General features: G+C 41.4%; 1 protein-coding gene across 1 annotated transcript in view; it reads right to left on the bottom strand.

Moving 5' to 3' along the window:
- PTPN14 (protein tyrosine phosphatase non-receptor type 14) overlaps window positions 1-21,399 on the bottom strand; it is a 496,593-nt gene that overhangs the window by 96,547 nt on the left and 378,647 nt on the right. The window contains exons 8-10 of the mRNA XM_086927897.1: window positions 20,069-20,157; window positions 11,747-11,834; window positions 9,911-9,993 (exon numbers count right to left, since the gene is read on the bottom strand). Of these exons, the coding sequence (XP_086784023.1) occupies window positions 9,911-9,993; window positions 11,747-11,834; window positions 20,069-20,157 (260 nt within the window). The remainder of the gene's footprint in view (window positions 1-9,910; window positions 9,994-11,746; window positions 11,835-20,068; window positions 20,158-21,399) is intronic.

Below are 21,399 nucleotides of genomic sequence, written 5' to 3' on the forward strand. Positions count from 1 at the left end.
GGGTTCCGTCCCAGGCATTCGACCGAATCAGTCGTGGTCTCAGTCATGGACAAACTCAGAAAGGGTATGGATGAAAACAAACACCAGGCCCTGGTCCTCCTGGATCTCTCCGCCGCCTTTGACACGGTGGACCACACCATCTTACTTACCCGTGTCAAGGCGGCCGGCATCGGGGGATCAGCTTTGATCTGGCTCTCCTCCTTTCTGAGGGAACGCACTCAGGCAGTCCGACTAGGCGACTTCACGGCCACTCCCCTCCCTGTCACCTGTGGTGTTCCCCAGGGATCCTCTCTCTCCCCCTTACTTTTCAACCTCTATATCTTTCCTCTCATCTTTGCACTACAGCAGCTAGAGGTCACCGTCTATAATTACGCGGATGACCTCCAGCTCATCTTTGATCTGTCCCCCTCTCCTCTCTCGGTCTCTAACTTCCAGTCAACTATGACATTCATCAGGGACTGGATGAACCACAACCACCTTAAGCTGAACCCGGATAAAACCGAGTTGGTTCTCACTGGTGATTCGTCCAGTCCCTGGAACTCTCTCTTCTGGCCCCCCTCTCTTGGCTCTGCACCGACCCCTTCCACCACGGTCAAAACACTTGGTGTCAAATTAAACAGCCAACTCACCCTCCACTCACAAGTCAGTTCCGTGGTGTCCTCTTGCTTCCTCTCTCTCCGCACTATTCGCACTGTCTCCCGCTTCTTTTCCCCCCAGGCACTTAAGATCATCATGGCCGCACTTGTGATATCGAAACTGGACTACGCAAACGCTCTTTACCACGGTATCCCCGCGTACAGTTTGCGTAGACTCCAGACCGTCCAGAACCAAGCAGCCCGGCTGGTGTACGGCCTCCCTCGATATCACCACTCTACCCCTCTTCTCAGGGAGCTTCACTGGCTCCCTATAAAGGAACGGGCCCTATTCAAGATCGGCTGCATGGTCTTTCAGGCCCGCCAGGGCACTGCCCCCGCCTTCATCTCCTCACTAATCACGTCTTATGTACCTGCAAGAGAACTTCGGTCTTCCTCCAAGTCTCTCCTCCAGATCCCTCGCTTCACTCGCAAAAAGTGGGGCGGGGCCAATTTCTCCACCCTGGCTCCAACCTTCTGGAACTCACTCCCTGACCACCTCCGCTCTGCCACTCAGTATCTCTCCTTTCGCAGAGATCTGAAAACGTTCCTCTTCAGCCAGGCCTTCCCCACTTAAATTCCTTTAAATTCCCCTTCACCTCTCCCTGGTCTTTTCCCCCTCAGTTGCTGATCCCCCCAGCGCCAAGAAACCGCAAGGTGTACGCTGCGCTCTAGAAGTATTTTAAATTAGAAATTAAATTAGAATTTAACCTATGATCTAGTCGGACCGATAGATATCGCGTCAACCTTTGATTTGCCTCTCGCCACAATGACACTAGATGCAACAAAAGCATTCAACAGGGTCAATTGGTCCTATTTAACTGCAGTCATGGAGAAGTTCCAATTTGACCCTAAATTTTGCCGAGCAGTAGGATTACTTTATAAAAACCCGAGAGCTAGCCTACTAATAAACGGCACGCGTACAAACTCATTTGAAATAAGTAGAGGGACAAGACAGGGGTGTCCTCTCTCCCCTCTTCTATTCAACATCTATGTTGAACCATTCGCCCAGACTATTAGAGAGGACACCAATATTCAGCCTTTTGTCTTCTCCGGATGGGAGAAGAAAATCGGATTATATGCCGATGACATTCTCATCTACACAACGAACCCGGCCCAGGCATTCCCCATAGTAATCAAAAAAGCTGAGGAATTTGGAAAATTCTCCGGCTATGAAATAAACGCCGGAAAAACCATATGCCAATGCACTGCAGCAAAAAACAGATACAGGTGTTTCTAAATATATTCTCACCAACGTTATTCTTTTATGGAAAACTTCAGAATGATGTTCTTGTTCATAAAATAAACTATGTGCACAAACATACATTTCATGTTGCCCCTTCTTTTAAACTTTACCAACTTCTTAGAAAAAAACCCAAATGGTTTTGTCAATTATGTTTTATTTTACAAAAGAAAATCCCAATTGAATTACAGTACAATTTTTTGTTGTTGCAATTATTGTAGCTTCTTGTGGCTTAAAGTTTGTGTGCTGCTGATGTATACCTCGATCTGCTTTCAATAGAGAGTACTCTGTGTGTTTGGTTCGGAGAGCAGGCATATACGAAATTGTATTTTGAGGGGTATATTACACAAAATTGGATGTATGACGTTACAACGCATACTTCAACAACGCATACCATTACAACGCAATTTTTACAACGCAGGATCCTTTACAACGAATGCCTTTACAACGCATGACATTACATCGCAGATGCTATCACAACGCATGCCATTACAACGTAAGTATAGGTAAGTATATAATTTTAAGTAAAAATGTAATTAATAAATATGTAATTAATTTTATTTATTAAAGTACGTTTTTTTAATGTATTTGTAAATATATATATATATATATATATATATATATATATATATATATATATATATATATATATATATATATATTTTTTTTTTTTTTTTAAATAGTGTAGGTGTTTAAAAATAATATTCTAACTCCAGGGGGGAGTAATAGTAGGGTAAGTGCTGGATAATGTTGGGGTAAAAATTACTATTCTAACTCCAGGGGAGTGTAATAGTAGGGTAAGTGCTGGATAGTGTAGGGGTAAAAATTACTATTCTAACTCCAGGGGGGTGTAATAGTAGGGTAAGTGCTGGATAATGTAGGGGTAAAAATTACTATTCTAACTCCAGGGGGTGTAATAGTAGGGTAAGTGCTGGATAGTGTAGGGGTAAAAATTACTATTCTAACTCCAGGGGGGTGTAATAGTAGGGTAAGTGCTGGATAGTGTAGGGGTAAAAATGTATTATTTTTTTTATTTTTAGAACTTTTTTTAATAAATATTAAAATTACTTAAATTAATTTATTTAATTTATTTAAATTACTTTACTATAATTACTAGGATACCCTGAGGCACAATCTTTAAAATGTTCTCTAACGCATTCTGCATTAAGAATGGGTTAGTATGCCCATCCAGGGCTGGAACAATGAGACTGTATCCTCAACTAGGCATAGGAACACGAGGAAACACACCGCAGATATACAATAAGAGCAATATGGATAAAGTGTTCCAAAATGAGATTATAAAAATGTATATAAGTCTTAACATGCTATATAAAATAACGCAACTCTAGTTAATGAGGAAACATCCTTAGCAAAACATTAGAATGCGGATGGTGAATTAACCATTCAAAGATGGCTGCCGAATGCAAATGAATTTAGTGTGCCTCTTTTATGTTTACTATTTTTTAACACGTGATGTTTTTTGAATGTTAACTTTATTTAAACACTAAAAAATGATTCCGTTGGCGAGCACTGACGAAGGCGGCAACGCCGAAACGCGTTTGCTTGTTAGCTGTGTGTGTGCGCAGGAAATAAATCTATAAGCGGAGATCGAAAAACTGGGCTGGAGTGTCCTCATTTGCGTAGCAGCTCCACGGATGGGAACTGTGTGTTGAGAATATATATATATATATATATATATATATATATATATATATATATATATATATATATATTAAAATAGTGTAGGTGTTTAAAAATAATATTCTAACTCCAGGGGGGAGTAATAGTAGGGTAAGTGCTGGATAATGTTGGGGTAAAAATTACTATTCTAACTCCAGGGGAGTGTAATAGTAGGGTAAGTGCTGGATAGTGTAGGGGTAAAAATTACTATTCTAACTCCAGGGGGGTGTAATAGTAGGGTAAGTGCTGGATAATGTAGGGGTAAAAATTACTATTCTAACTCCAGGGGGTGTAATAGTAGGGTAAGTGCTGGATAGTGTAGGGGTAAAAATTACTATTCTAACTCCAGGGGGGTGTAATAGTAGGGTAAGTGCTGGATAGTGTAGGGGTAAAAATGTATTTTTTTTTATTTTTAGAACTTTTTTTAATAAATATTAAAATTACTTAAATTAATTTATTTAATTTATTTAAATTACTTTTTTATTTGTAATTATTTTTATTTTTAATAGTAATTAAATTTTTAATATGTAATTAATTAAATGTTTTTTAATTATATAAATGTTTTAATAAAATGATATACTTACCTATACTTACCTTGTAATGGCATGCGTTGTAATAGCATCTGCGATGTAATGTCATGCGTTGTAAAGGCATTCGTTGTAAAGGATCCTGCGTTGTAGTAGTTGCGTTGTAAAAGTAGTCCGTTGTAATAGTTGCGTTGTAACGGTTGTTTCCCCACAAAATTGGATGCAAATTTCGTGAAATTATGCTTTCAATCCACAATTTCTGGTTTGCCAGTATCTATTGTGACTTTGTTTACATACGTGCAAACCTCATGTAAAAATGTCTGCAAGATATGACACAAGTAGATAACATCTCTGTGTGCATCACTCTACTGCTGAAATCTCGTGAGCCTTTATTATTATTTTTTTTAACGAAAGGTGCTACTGGCTTAAAAAGTTTGACAAACCTGAACAATGCCCAATGTCACGAAATTTCAAGATTTTGGCCACATAATTAGAAATTTGCTCAGGTCTAGTTAGTCGGTTCGAAGTCATTGCCCAGCAACTTATTTGACTGACTAGTCATTTGGCATCTGTTTGAAATCTTTGGTCTCTATTGCTTGATATCAGTGTGCCTCCGCACGATGTAAAGATGTGTGAGCAGACAGTGATCTAACCCCTTCTTTGTTAGTTTAAGATTGGCGGATAAAACATCAACTCCCACTCCTCTGAAGGCTCTTAAGGACTCCGCCAGCCGCCTTCCCTGCAATTCAGCTGCCAACATTCGCATGCACATTGTATGCATTTAGGAAGGCAGCATGTCATTTCCAACCTTAATACTTTCTTGCATTCTTTTCTTGGTATCTTCACTCTACTGCACCGTAGCCTTTCTCTTCAGCAGTTTTGCCTGCTGTGTGGCTGTGTAATTCTTCCACCACCCGTCGAGGCTGTTTGCTTCTGTGCGTGTTTGTTGTGTGATTCGGTAGGCGCCTTTAAGTGGTGCCTGCTGTTTAGGGTTGGTGGGTTTCAGCGAAGCCTCAACGCTGGCGCTTCACAGCCCGGGGGTGTAATGAATGTCTGGAGCTGATGGGTTTTTGAAGAGTTGTTCAAAAGTCTGATCTGTCTTCACAGCTTGTGCGAGCATCACAGGTGCACCCAGGCAGTCGGATGTCCCCATCTGCCGTGTTTGATGTGACCATCTGTTGGTCTAGGGCATGCCTCGACATCTGAAAGAGCACACTGAAGCTGTGGCCGCATCCTCGAGGAACTGTGGCTTAGCAGCATGCAAGGCGAGAACCCGGTCTTAAAGACGCCTTTGTGTAAGGCACAGGCATGCTCTAATATTCTACACAATTCTGTCTTTCACTCCTTAGAACTAAAACTCTTAATTTATTTTAAGATCAAATTAAAGCGTTATTTTCAGCCCACTGACATTGCCCTTGGGGTGCAAGTTAGTAAGGGTTAGTTCAGAACAGTTTTGGACAAGTCAGCTTTGAAATCTCCAGCTGAGACCAATGGCTGCTTCTGTTAGTCGCTGCTGAGTTACAGTAACATCTGTCACAATTCACGGGTGGCAGGGCTTTAAGGGGGCGGGTCCTGCCCGCCTTAAGCAACGGGTGTAATTACAAACACATTGAAAAGGGGCCAGCCGGGCTCTATAATTATGTCCTTAACTTCACTAGAAAAAACACTGATCTTTTTCTGGACAATCTACACACGAACCATTGAGGTAATCAAAATCAGCGAAGCCTCCCTGTTACATTTCAGAAGTTTTAGTTCATGAAGAATAGTAAATATATTCTTATTTCTTAGGAGGGGTGTTCTTTTTTCATATAGGCTTTTATCGTTTTGTGCAAAAATGATGTACAGGACATACTGAAAAATGAGTTGCCTCTAGGTGTCTGACAAGGTGATCACGGATGGGATACACCCGAGTGTAGAGGCAAGACAAGTTTCTTAAATCGTCTGTCACAAATGTGTCCCCAATACATGCTTATCTAGTCCTTGGCCTCCCCGCAGAAAGCACAGAGCAACGATCACTCACATGTGTGACTACTGTAACTAGAAAGTGTGTGAAGGAGGTACTCAAGTCTCGAAATATTGACACGCCAAGTGGCACGCTGTGTGCAGAAGAGGTTTCAAGTAAATGTTTTAGGCCATGCCAATAATTACGGAGGCTACACCACTTGTGAAGAATCCCTCGATCTGCTTCTTTGGCCAAGCCTCTTTTGAGACCCACACCATTTTTATTCCACTTAAAGCGCTGTGAGTAGAGGAGCTCCCATTGATGTTTATCATTTCAAATTTAAAAGAAAATTTTTTCCAGTGGATTCTGCCGACCCGATTCATCCTAATGATTTGAAAAATATGAGTCGCTCCTCATGGCACAGTATATCGAAGTACATATTACAGGGCACTTGGCCTTTTCTGTCGCTGACAACGTTTTGTTTACGGACGCCATTCTCAACAGTGAGCCCCGTCTTATTCTAAATTATGTGAAAAACTGTCAAAGGAGACCTAGTTTTCTTGTGACTTCGTTTGAGGTATTTGAGAATGTTTTTTTCCTTTGTGCGTTGTGCATTGAATGAAAGTACTATGAGTGTTCTGCTGTGCCAGATATATTATCAGCTGGGTCTGCTGGATCATAGGAATAATGCACCCACTCCAGGAACCCATGTTAGACCTCATGGTCACAATCCGATCTCTGCGTTCCCCCTTAGCTTTTCATCTTGCCATGTCAATAAAATAAAGACCATTGCATTGGGTAACAACCATCTTTTTTTCAGTGCCAAAATGCCCAATAGCACTTAAAAATACTGGTTATGATATGTAGTGCCTCGTTAAAGGGCCTAAGCCAATGGCATATGGAGCTCCTGGTAAGTTGTCTCAGGGATGAGTTAACTGCATCCTATTCAACCGAAACCTGTTTCCTGAAGGCTAAAAGCACCTGTGTTTTGTACCACTGTGTTTGGCCTTTCATCAACTTATAAGTTCTCTGTGCATATACGACACTTGTTATTTCCCCTTTATTTTCTTAATCATGCAGACAGCGTCAACTGACATGAAGTTATTCCTTCTCATACAGCATGTCTCAGAGCTCCTACCTACTCATATTTTGCAGATTACCAGTACTTTAAGGCAAATATGATGAACTCAACTGTCTTCAGGTACTTTGTTTGTGTTACACAGCTCAAATGATTTATTTCCTAAATCAATAGTACTCACTTTACCTACATTTAAGGTACTCTGGGTCAGCCATCAAGGTATTCCAGATTGTGACTGCCCACATCTCAGAAGCAGATGCTTGATCCCTAAGCTATTTTGTTGATTAATGGGAGAGTGGCAGAAAGAAGTCAAATATTTCAGAAGGAATCTACAGGATGGTTGCATTGATGTGATGCACTCCATTCCAAAGCATGCCATTTAAAAATTACATTGAAGAGATGGACACTGTTGCTTTGGAAAAGTGTCATGTAGCAGAGCGACATACCCCGGGGTGCCAGCTGCACATTGCATGGGTATGTTTGAAAGAAGCTTTAGAGCATTGGAGCGGTCTACTAGCAGTCTATCTGGTGAATTTACTGTGGATGGTTTGGTTATTTCAGAATCCAGGTTAAAAATTAAGTTAAATACAAAACAACAGAACGGGTAAGCAGTGAGTGATGGAAGTGAGGCTGAGACTAAATACAAAGTTACATTTCAGTATCAAATCTCCATAGCAGGTCTGCTTTCATATTTTAGCACACATGCCACACTGAAATCCCTCTCTTGAAAGCCCTCTCCTTGTCAGGTACTACTTTAAAAATACATTACTTCTCAGCACGATCTGGCACCCACCACTTTCTCACAGGCAACCTCTAAAGTACCAGTAAGAATGTGGTACATTGAAACTTGTCAACTATCGATGCTGTATTCGACTCACTCCAGGGTTTCACCTAAATCAATGGTTCAGATTTCATCTCATCAGAGTTAACAACACATATCTTCCCCCTATATCCATCATCATTCCTTCCTGCCTGTTAATCCCTCTTCACTGCTTTCAATGTTCATGGTTACATGCTTTCGAATGGTGTATAGCAGTAAACACACACACACGTGTAGCACACACACAATAGCAGTCAACACTGGCCTGCACCTCTCAATTCTTAGGGTGCCTCTCCTCCCCATCTTCCATCAGAGGTTCCTTCCTCAACACTAGATCTGCTTTTAACCATGTTACTAATACTCACATCATCATTACTGATCATGCTCCACAGCTAATCATCCTTACAGAAAATGCCTCTACGATTACAAAGGCAATCCTCTAAAAAATGCTCCCAGATGGTTACAAAATCTTTAAAAAAGATCGAGGCAATGGCAAAGGTGCAAGACCAGAATCCACAATATCAACATTATTTGCAACAAACTTTATAGTTCATATTATGTGTATGTTATCCTCTACGTAATAATCTACCATTCACAAAAAAATCTAATTGAATATTTCCAAACTGATCTTCTGGACCTCTCAATTCAAGATATCCTCCCAAGACCATCCCTTCATTCCAGGACACTTCAATATATGGGTAGAAAGCGCCCAGAATTTTAAAGCAGAAGGCGGTGTAGATAACATGGAAAAAATGGGCTGTTCTTTCCTGAGAAGCTTCCTACAGTAACAAGTCATAAACCTTTAATCACCAAGTGCAAAGTGGTTTCATGGTCAAATCTTGCTCCCAATTCACGTTACTTTGCGAGTTCACCTCAGAACAGGTCATCTTAGCATCAAAGTAAAACCAGTAGGGACGAATCCATGGTACAAACAGCATTATATGATTTATTTCTATTTAACACATACGGTGCTTGCAGACATCACATCAAGGGTTACATCTTTTAGAAGCCGACACACATTATCGTGATGTGCATCAAACCTCTGTTCATATTTGTTTTGTTCATGTGTTTAGTCTCATTTTATCAAACTGTGCAATAGGTTTCAATTGATACACTCTTATTGTGCATGTCGTTGACCCACCAGGGATTGGGCAAAGCTGCTTGGTTTTGATTCTAACATATGAGACCAGTGATGATCGCTGAGCATTATGTTCGCTAACATTTAAGATAAGTGTGAAAATGCGCAGGAGCCAGCTCCGCATAATGGTCATAACTGCTGTTATTCGTGTACATTTAAGAACATATATTGGACTGGAGCATGGGCACTTGCCATTCTCTGTTCCCTTAATAAGACATAAAAGGCTGAAGGAAAATTCACTAAACCAAGAAAAAGCATTGAATGAAGCTAAGCACTGAGTTTTCAAACTGTGGTGAACTTTCATTCAACGGCTCCTAAAATAGAGACATGTGAAAGACCACTGCTTGCTCAATTTGTGAAATGCACATTGTAACACTCCCACAACAACAATCTTTATGCAAAACACAGTAGAAAATATATGTTGCAGGTCTGCTGCCTGGTCATGCTGATGATACACATAAAAATAATTTGAGGCTGTATTCTCTTTGTAGTCTGCACATAATTTGTTATTACACTATGACTCACACCCTTCTAAGTCAAGATTGCCTTTGGTTGAAGGACACAAGGAACAATGAGAAACAATTACACAGATTAGGTAAACAAAGTCTAAATGTACACACATTTTAGCATTTTTAGACCAGCAAAGCTTTATAAACGGATAGAAAAACGTCTGCTTTTGACGTCGCATGCTAGTAGAACGACAGAACTTGGATCTGTTTCTAATTTTTTTTCCATCACAGTTAGTAAAACAAATTAATCTACTAACTTTCATTGAAGTACAAAAAATGTGAAGCATAACAATTAAATACCCACAGATTTAAGACCCATTAGCAAACGATCGGCTACTTACTCAGTAAAAATATTATTTTCCTTGTAGAAGGCATGCCTTGCAGAAAATAACCTGGAAATATACTTTGCATTTTCAATATCATCCTGAAATATAAAACAAAAAACAAAGTGCATAGCATTATTAACGGTCACAAAGTCGACAGTGCTATAAGACTTGCATAAAGTGATACTGCCTGAGGCGACCCAGGGCTACTAATGCCACTGGCACTAGGATTATGCCAGTACCCTCAGAGAATCAAGCAGCACCAACTCCTCATCCAGCAGATCCACCTCTAGTCATGGTAAGAGCATGGAAAGGCTTCGGTGTTCTGAAAGAAATGCCAAATTCCGCCAATAACACTGCTTATCAACTTTGGAGTGACTGTCCATCTGCCCTTCAACTTTTCTTTCAAGAATCCTCAACAGGCACCAGTAGCATAACTAGAATCTCATACTAGGCATACTATTGCCCTTTTACCACTTTTAGCACTTTGGAGACACTGTATTTAAAACTGAAGCTTTATATAATATGAAGTAAAGGATGGCATGGACAACATCAGGCAACCAAGACCGCAATGAAACTAACCAACTTGTTTTGAACCTGAACTGCTTTTTGAGGGTCTTTTGCTGCCCATATAGAGATGTTGACCTGATGCTTGGAAAAGGACGCCTCCTGTTGCCCCTGAAGGACTGGCGTAGCCGGTGTATTTTACTTTGTACTCAACTGTTGGATATATCATACTGCTGATTTGCTGCTAATCCAACGTGCTTTCTTGGACCCCTTTCAGGCACTCAACTTGAGTTATCTGCCACAAAAATGACCAAACTAATCTCAGACGCTCTCCCGCCCAATAAATCGTGGTTGGACATTGAAACCGGTTACAAAGAGGTGGGTGTTTTCTACAACAGGCCCACACATCATAGACGAGGGACACTGGTTACAAGCGAGTTTAAGGCTTCGTGCCTAGATGACTGGACAATATAAAGTGACAGCGGTTTGCGTTTAGATCCCACCATTAGTTTTTCTCAGTGGATTCACACTGTCGAATTCAAATGACAAGGACTGTTTAAGGGAAACCAGCAGTTAAATGCAAGACAGCGAGGTGCTGAAACATCTCGAAGGAAAGCAGTGGCATCCATCAAATTACCATTCAGACCAACATCAACATTGTGCATCGAGGTCAGCCGTATACCACCCTTTACAAATACTAAAAACGATAAAGCTTACTCGGCATTTGACAGATGGGGTGCTGTACAAAAAATGTGGGTGAGTACCCTGACCACCAAACTCATCGTTCCCCTTGCTCTATTTAGAATTGTGGGGGTTTGGTACAAAGTTGAACCAGCTTATCCCTTTCTAAGGGAGATCCTGATCTAGCCCCACTTAATATTTCCACAAATATTTCATAAGAAGGGTGTTTTATTATTATGTATTAAGTTGTGAAACTTTTTAAGCTCCTCCAGCACAGTTTTCTCTGCGATTGCCAAAGGTAGGAGAGCAAAAAAAAAAGTGTCATTTACTTACTTTGAGTTTTTGGTAAGGTGCTAAAGCGGTTGTCTTTGGTCTACTTCACTGAGCATTTTATTGTGTCCATAGCCATAAGACAGCTCTAGGTACCAGAGACATCAAGCACATAGGCATATGGTTGAAGATTGTTCATACTGATGCATAGCCTGAGCAAAAACAGTAGTTGTAAGAGTCAGATGGCAGAAAGATTTGGGGGCGTTCTATCTGGTCAGTGTGATTCTTCATCATCTTGAATGTCTGGTCAGCTTAGTAATGTTATAAACCTAGAGCAGCAAAGCTCATAATAACGAAACGTAAAAGAAAAAAAATAATATAAGTAGAAATGTTTACCGTGTGATAAAGAATGCTGTCCTCTTTTTTGAGCACCTCAATGACAATTGCCGATTTGTTATGAGTTACGTTCCCAATATCGTGCCACCTGTAGAGGAAAAGACTTTGTGAGGCTGTCCAGGATATCAATTATGATGCCTTTCTCTATACAAATGCAGGTTTGGGATAATGTGCATCATGGCAACAGGCAATTACTCACACAACCCTGCTCACAAGCAAACACTGAAAGTCTCTAATTTGTCTCAATTCATTTCCAGCAAGATGTAATAAATGAACCTGGCCTTTAATGATTACTTGTCTCAACCTAATCAACGTCACTTGTGAACAATTCTATCAGTACCTCCCTTTAAGTAAGCCTAGTGGCTAAAACCAGAACACCGTGATTGTTTCACTTTTGTACAGTTTAATAATATGTGGATTTCACCAACAATTAGTTCTTGGAAAAGTAATGTGCCTGGGCATTAAAGCATAGGCAGAAATGACCAGGTACTCTTGATAAACAATTGCATTCACACGCATCCCAGACATAATTTTCTGATTTGTCACAGTCATTTGATCTTTATTATTGAATTCCTATTTAAGATCCTTGTTTCACAAGGACCTTATGAGGATATTTGATGGATGTGCACTACATCAAGCTAATTTATTTCTATTTTAGAGGGGAATAAAATGGGGTGGGGCGAGCCACCCTGGCGTTGATCTTTTCTCCCATCCCTAAAGCACCAACAGTTTTCTGCCTACCTGGGGCTCAGATCCTTCCCATGGCAGGCAAGAGTAAATTTAGATTTTTGGGGGCGTAGTTTTGACATGTGGTCTGGCAAAGTGGGGTAAATCAAAACTTCCCCATGCTGAATGGTTGCACTATTCAGACCCGTGCTCGGCTGCCACCCAGAGAGAAGCACTAAACCCAGAAATGTCTGAAAATTAGATACCTGCGGCAGGCCATATTATAGGTGTGCCTAGAGTAGATTCCATGACATTTCCTTGCCCCAAAAAGCAACGTGGAGAAATCAGCAACAGGGGTAGCTGCAGAATTTGGTCCAGGGCTCAGCCTCCAATCGGGGAAACCTGCCAGACCCAGAAATCTTAGAAGCTAGACAGCCAGGGGAGACCAGAGTGGTGTACTTTACGAGGATCCCAAACAATTTCTTACCCACAATCTGAAATTGTGCCTAAAATCAAACCGCTTCCTCATATTTCTGTGACTGAAACATCCAGAATCTGCAGGGATCCACAACATTCATACCACTCACCGTTCCCACACTCGTCCCGGTAAAAACACTAACCGCCTGTGTGCTGGGCCTAGTGCCTGTGACAGGAAGATGCTGAACGCTGGGAATATGTAGTTCCCCGGATAGCAAACCTTTCACTGATGCCATTTTTAGGAAGAGAAATGTGCTCTTGCACTGCACCTTTCCCCCAAAACCCCAATTGTTAGCTATATTTGAGCTGTTTTCCCAGTTCCCTCGGAAGAATGCACAAACCTTGTCCCCAGGATGTTTAAAAAAAAGGAAGCACATTGAGCCTGGTTATCTTTTGTGGAAATAAAGTTATAAAGGCCCAAGTGTGAAGTTCCCAAACCATTAAAAAAGGGGTCTTTATTTGGGGTGGAAAAGGTTCAGCAGCTAAGAAGTTAAAACAAGATTTGTAACCAGTAACTGTACGTCTCAATTATTCAGTTTCAACCTTTTCTATAGCATCTAGAATTCCCACAAAGGTGTGTGTCCTATAAGCAATATTTTACAATTTCACCTCAAGTGCACCATAAAAAGATACTTCCGTTATTGTATAGCTCAAATGAGGACACAAAATAAAATTATTTAAATCTCAGATTGACTACACCATATTTAAGCAATTTCCTACCATTTGTCGATCAAGCAGAGCAGGGGTATCAAGGCATTCTCAATACTAGAAAACAAGGATGGGCAATCAAGTGCAAACCTGATTAAACTTTTCTACACAAAGCAGGAATCAATTGGTTCGACTTATTCTCAAAAAAGTGCATAAAAGTACATCCCAAACAGGAACTCGAAAAGGTTCAAAAGATTCATACTTTGCTTTGAGTAGCTCACAGAGTTTAGATATTGATTTAGTTGTCTTAAAATTCAGGCTCAATTTACTGATTTATTATATAAAACAGAGCGCCAACTTGACTGACTGTGCCAGAAATGGTTGGGATGGTGTGGGGCAATCTGACTTCATAATCCCAAACATACCTTTGTAGGTGGAACAGACGTTTGTCTTCTCTGCTATCAACTGTGATGTTAGGGAAGGCCTAAAACATTTCATTCTGCTCTAGCAACATGTTTGCAAAAGGATAATTTTGCTTACCCAGTAAGTATTCGTTCTTGGCATGTAGAGCTGTAGATTCACATGCTTTGCATACTCCTGCTATCTAGTGTTGTGTCTGGATGTTTGCAAGTTGTTTTACTTCAAAGAAGTATTTTCAGTCACAAGATAGGTGCCTCCTCCTTTCTGTGAAAGTGTGCATGGGCATCGAGTTCATTGTTAGATTGCTTCCTGCAGAGGGTGAGAATGGGGTTAGTAAGAATAGAATAGAGATGTCCATGCATATGTATATAAAGTAAGCGACAACTGCAACCGGTATAGGTACCTGGGAAGGCAGGTGGGTGCATGTGAATCTACAGCTCTACATGCCAAGAACAGATGCTTACTTGGTAAGTACCATTATCCGTTTGAGGCATGTGAGTTGTAGATCATATGCTTTGCATAGACTATACAGCAGTATTCTCCCAAAGCGGTGGCTAACCTGTAGCGGTTGCAGTTGTCTGAAAGAGTGTTCTAAGGATTGCCTGGCCTACATTAGCTTGTTGTTTTGTTAACACATCTACACAATAGTGCTTGGTGAATGTGTGTGGTGTAAACCATAATGCAGCCTTTCAAATGTCAACTATGGGAATGTTTCCTAAGAAAGCCAAAAGAGCCCCCTATTTTGCGAGTGGAATGCGCTCTCAAGTGTATTGTTAAAGTTCTCTTTGCTTTTGCATAACAAGTGTGAATACATTTAACAATCCACTTGGCAATACCGGATTTGGAAATAGGATTGCCCTTGTGAGGTGGAGCAAAAGCAACAAAGAGTTGTTTAGTCTTCCAGATTGACTTTGTTCTTTCTATGTAGTATAAGAGGGCTCTTCTGGCATCTTAAGTGTGTAGAGCTTCTTCTGCTACTGAATCTGGTTGAGGGAAGAACACAGGTAACTCAACGGATTGGTTGATATGAAAGGCAGAAACTACTTTAGGTAGAAATTTTGGGTTGGTACTTTGTCTTGGTGAAGCTGGAAAAAAGGTTCTTCTATGGTTAGTGCCTGTAGCTCAGCCACTCTTGTCAATGTAGTTCACATTTATGCATGGGTTCAAAAGGTGGGTCTATTAATCGTGTGAGAACTATATTAAGATTCCACACTGGGGCAGGTGGAAGTCTCTGTGGTATAACTTTTTTTTAGTCCTTCCATAAAAGCTTTGATAACTGGTACTCTAAAGAGAGATAAGTGTTGCCTGTTTTGCAGATACGCAGCTATCGCAGAGAGATGTAAGCGGGTAGAAGTGTAAGCTAATTCTGACCGCTGCAAGTGTAACAAATAACATGATATTTTGTATGGAAGCATTACACGGATTGATGATATTATTACAATAAATAACACAATGCTTCCATTTAGCTGCATAACAAGTTCTTGTAGTAGGTCTTCCGGCCTCTCTAATAATGTTCATACAGTCTGGTGGAAGATTCAGATAACTAACCTCTATGACTTTAGAAGCCAGATCACTAGGTTCAGTTTTTTGGGAGCAGGGTGTTTCTGATCTCTTCAGGACTCTGTGTGAGGGGATTAGATGTGATGTGATAAGCAGCTTTTGATGCAGAATTATGGATAGCTCTAACAGAGTCATAAACCAAGGTTGACGGGCTAATGTGGGAGCTACTAAAATGAGTGTGAGGGAGGTTTGTCTGAATTTCCGAACCCCTGATGGAATGAATGGGAGAGGCGGAAAAGCGTGGGCAAATATCTATGAGCAGATCATCCATAGTGCATTGACTTTGGAGAGCGGGTAAAACCTGCAGGAAAAGCTTGGGCATTTTGGGTTTGTGTGTGGCGAAAAGATCTATTTGAGGAAACCCCCCAACTTTGAAAGTACAGGAGGACAACTTGAGGGTGAAGTTCCAACTCATGGATTTGCTGCATCTGTCTACTGAGAAGGTCAGCAATCTGATTGTTTACTCCTGGGAGGTGTTCTGCTAGGAGATACATTTTGTAGTGAATGGCCCACTTCCAAATATCTTGAGCCAGGTGTGACAGTTGGAGAGAGTGTGCCCTCCCCGGTTTTTGGCATGGGGAACAATCATGATGCAAATGGACATCATTCTGAGTAACTGCATAAACACTCGAGCTGGTAGTGAGTGGGAGGGCTAAAACCGAAGAATTAGCACCTGAATATTGTGAATTCTGACTGCATTGGGAAAGGCAAAAGCTCTTGGAGTATCTAAAGCGGCTCCTAGATAGTTTTGAGTGTTGGATGGTTGAAGATGCGATTTCAGCACATTCACTGTGAACCTCAGTTGGTGCAGTAACAGCAATGTTACTTGAGTGTGCTGGAGACACTTTGGGTACGTACTGGCTTTGATGAGCCAGTCGTCCAAGTACAAGAAGATGTGAATGTGCTGTCATCGTAAGTGATCAGCGACTACTGCCAGACATTTCGTAAAGGCTCTGGGAGCAGTGGTGACTCAGAATGAGAGTACCTTGAATTGATAATGCTGCCCCGCTACAAGTCTGAGAAATTTGCGATGAGCAGGATGTATTGGAATGTGGGAATACGCGTCCTTTAAGTCTGGAGTAGACATAAAGTCGCCCTGTTGTAACAGTGGGAGCACTTGTTGATACATCACCATGTCAAAGTGATCTGATTGTATGTAAAGGTTTAATTCTCTGAGGTCCAAAATTGGTCCAAGAGAACCGTCCTTTTTGGGTATGAGAAAGTACAGCGAGTATACGCCATACCCCTGATATTGTAGTGGTATGGGCTCTATGGCTCCCTTCAAGAGGAGAGATTAAACGTCTTGTTTGAGGAGGTGTAAATGGACTGGTGACATGTTGTGTGAACGAGGTGGAATGTTTGGAGGATTGTTGGTAAGCTCCAGGCAATAACCAGAACGGATAATTCCTATTACCATTTGTCTGTAGTTACTGATTGCCAGTCGGGTAGGAATTGTGAAAGACACCCTAAACAGGTGTTAAATGATCGGGGCGAAGTGTAAGCAAGTCATTGTTTGGTATTGGAGGGGGGGGTGCGTGTGCTGGAACCTCTACCTTTGCCATTGTTGCCTCTGTAACCCCCTCTGAAAAAATCCTTGGAAGCAGAGGGCTGAGTGTTGCCCTTGTAAGGTGTAGAGGCAGTGTCCGAGGAGGTATTCCTGGACCCCCCACGATAGAAGGAGCGCCGAAAGGAACCACAGCCAGAAGGGTACTGTATGGCTCCCATAGATTTTGCCACGTCTGTGTCCTTTTTAATTTTTTCTAAGGACATGTCTACAACAGGACCGAAAAGGTGTTGTTTGTCAAACGACGTGTTAAGAATAGAAATTTGAACTTCTGGTTCAAACCCAGAAATTCTTAACCATGCATGCCTTCTTAGTAGCACGCTGGTGTTGACGGCTCTAGCCAAAGTGTCAGTTGCATCTAACGCACACCAAATGGAATTGTTAGAGATGAGCACTCTTGCACTAGGTCTTGAGATTAGATTTGTGCTTATCAGGCAGGAATTGGAACAATTGCTCCATTTCATCCTAATGCGCCTTATCGTACCTGGCTAGAAGGGCTTGGGTGTTAGAAATGCGCAAGGAATTTGCAGCTTGGGGGGCTACTCTTTTCCCAGCGGCGTCCTTTAACTTAGACTCTTTGTCCGGAGGTGGAGCATCTTCCGGTGTTTGAGAATTGATCTGTTTTGGGCTTTTTGTTCCAGGGCCGGTTTTGGAGGCAGGACATTGAAACGGGGCTCCTTTGTTGTTATCGGAGCATCTTTATGTTTCGGCACTAAAGTTTTTGGTGCTGGTATCTTGGGTGCCTAGGATTTCGGTTCCGAAGACAATTTCAGCATCTAAGGAGGTGGGCCTGAGACAGGTTTTGGCTTCGATCCCGAAGTGTGGACAACTCGATCCCGAGCCAGAAGGCTTTGACGTATGTTTTGGTGCTGAGCCCGAAGGCAGGGCGTTGGAAACATGTTCTCTGTGCCGACCAATGCCCGAAGGCAGAGGTGGGACCGGAGCCTTTTTCTTCAGCTGAGTTGGATTTTGGGGCATTGGAAACATGTTCTTGGTTCCGACCAATGCACGAAGGCAGAGGTGTAACCGGAGCCTTTTTCTTCGGCTGAGTTGGACTTTGGGGCAAGGGAGGATCGGTACTCACGATACGCTGACCTTGCGAAATGTCTTTGTCCACATCGGAGTCGGAGGCGGAGAGAGGGTCCTCTTGTTCTTCCTCGGCCCCTAGGGCATAGCTGGTTTCTTGTTAGAAATCTTCTCCAAAGAGATCCGGAATGGAGCCGGTGTTCTGACTCTGCATGTCGCGACGTCGAGCCAGACTGTCGCGGAGCGTTTTCTATGAGAGGACAGATTTCCACGGGTCGCAATCCTGTTTGTTGTGCTCCGGAGATAAGCACAGGTTTGACAGTTCGTGTGAGTTGGTGTGCAGGAACTTGACATGGCACCGAGGGCAGAATTTGAATGGAGTCCGTTCAATCAACTGTGAGTCGGACCGACGCGGGTAAGCCCGACGGCCTTCCACGAGTTTCCTGATCGAACAGTTTTTTGTACTAAATACGATACCCAGAGAAGGGAAATAAGCGATCGAAGACATTACCGTCAAGGGTAAGTGGATTGTGCACCGAGGGAACCCGAGAAACTGTATCGAACTGGAGCGCAGCAATTCCGTTCCGAACCCGATGACAGAAAAAACACACTCTAACAATGAAGTCAATGCCCATGTGTACTATCACCAAAAGGAGGAGCCACCTACCTTGTGACTGGAAAGACTTCTTCAAAGAAAAACTACTTGCAAACATCCAGACCCAACACTAGATCGCAGGAGTATGCAAAGCATGTGATCTACAGCTCACATGCCTTAAACATATTTTTTCAAAAACTACTTTTATCCAGTAGAAACTCTTGTTTGTATTAGAGTTTATATTGTATATGAACATAAATGAATCCCATCAGCAATGGAATGATTTGCTTACAACAAGAAGTCGTGGTTTTAGGAACAGCCAGGTACTGTTTTTATTAAACCGCATTACAATCTGATCACTTAACAAATGGCGACAATGATAGTGAATCACCTTTAATCAAGCATGCACAAACATACTAAATAATTTGTTGGCCACATATATGGAGCTTTACATGTACTACCTTCATTGCAGTTAAGTACAAACCAGTCATATTTAACTAGTCCACTCTAACAGACTCTGCTTCTTACTTTCATCCATCCTTTCCCCAGACATGGCCTCTTTTTTCTTCCAGCCTTCCACTCTGTCTCTGCACTGACTTTTTGTCCACAAATTTAAAGAAAAAGATAAAACCAGCTAATAATGGAAACACCATCATACTATTATGTTGCCTCGAACCAAATGCCTATGGCTTGAAAGAGCCAATTAAAACCTCGAGTAAAATCAAATCAGCTAAGAAGGAATCAGGGATTTTTAGAATTAGTGCAAAATCCCTCAGGTCAGTCTATGGGTGGGTCCTTCTCATTCAAACTTGAAAGTCTTGACCCATAATTCAAGTGCAGCACTCCACAGCTTGCCAGTCCCCTGCTGATAAACTATTGGACTTCTCTAACAATTACGTTTCTCCAAAAAATGTTCATCACTTAAGTGAGAAGGGCATTTGGAATCCTGCAATTCTCTTAAGACCAAGTACTGGCCCTACTTGTGTCTACACAAAAAGGTTCAGATGCTGTGACAAGTTGGTGGAAAGTTAGTATTTTGCAAGTGTAGATAGCACAAAGAAAAACTTAAATCAAGTCAACAAGGGTTATTACAAAAGTGTACCACGGTCACAATCAGCTGAAAATGAATCAGTGTTCTCGTAATGTCTCACATATAGTGGCACAATCCTCCCATCCAATTTCCAAAAACAGATAAACCTAAGATATCCCAAAAAGGTGGTCTGAAGCCAGATGTTTACATATAATAACTTGCAACTTGTTAGTCCAGTCCACTGCTTCTGTGATGCATACTTTTTCATGAAATACCCGTAGCCAACACTTATCCCTGAAGGATGGACCAGGTCAATACTAAAGCTATCAACCTTACCGGTAAATGACTGCAGATCGCTGCATACGGTCTTTAATGAAAATCCCCCTGAAGAAGGCGCTGAGAGTTATATCATTTCCATGATTGTCCTGTATAAAAACAGCAAATAGAGGGTGACCTTTTCGGGCAAAGGAAGCAGAAGATTGGTTTTAGGCCTGCAAAGTATACATTCACATAGCTTAGTGCACTGTGGACTAGGTCACAAGTGATGTCCAAGAAAAACTAATTTGGAGGTCCGGGTGACAATTGCATTTAATTATGTGAACTTCTAAAATGTAGTAGATGATAACAGAAAACAAATGCTCACTTTTCTGAAAAAGAAAGATAACTTAATGAATAAAAAAGAATAAAAAACAATGCTACAATGTTTCTTTTTTAAAAGATGCGTGCAAAGATAAAACATTGTGATTGGTTTGAATATGAATAAAAGGAGAGCAGATGGTTTCCCAATGTGTACAGAATTTATTTTACACGAGGGACATATTCTACCATGAAAATATACCTCTCTTTCCAATATCATGTCTCTCTAACATGAACAAGGATGTCTGTGAAAGACTGAAATTACAGTTTCAGTCTCATGTTTGTCGCAGGCAGCAACCCCTGTTACAAGCCTCTTCTCTTGGGGGCCCGTCTTGAAGACAAGGTCGTCTTCCACCTGCTCCTCGAACTCAGTTGTCACTCATCTTTCAGCTCAGGACTCCTAACATGAGACCAAAAGCTAGAAAGGATGGCTCTCGCTAGACTGAAATGTCCCTTCCCTTCATGAAATTTAAAACCCAGTAGAAATCATACCCAATAACCAATACACTAAAGTAAATACTACACAAATAATATGAGGACAGCAAAAGTATTGTACAAAGAATACAACATATACAATCTAGTGAGACCACAAACCGATCTTTTGAAACCACTTGGTACCAACTCAACCCTGCAACAGACCTCAAACTATCATCATCATACAAAGGAACCAACCAAGGATTGGAACAATGCCATCCTTGCTACCTATTAAAATGCCTTTTAACTCGTAATTACCCTGTACAGTTACAAACCGTAGAAAGCATACCATGGACAAAGAAAAGACAAACACCCCTTCTTCTTAGGACAGGCAGTGGCAAAGGCAATAAATCTGGCCTCGGCAGGCCTGTTGCAAAAATTCTTTTTTTAATGGATTTTCCACAAAAAAGAAAAAAAGAAAACACTCGCTATATAAACATGGAGGGCATAAATGTTTGTGAGATTTTTTTTTTCTAATAACTTGCATATAATTAAATTCGAACAGGACAGGTGTTTCAGCTAGCAGGCGCGCCTAGAAACAGGTATAAAAAAAATCT

This window comes from Lissotriton vulgaris, chromosome 6, assembly GCF_964263255.1.
Source record: "Lissotriton vulgaris chromosome 6, aLisVul1.2, whole genome shotgun sequence".
Classification (NCBI taxonomy): Eukaryota; Metazoa; Chordata; class Amphibia; order Caudata; family Salamandridae; genus Lissotriton; species Lissotriton vulgaris.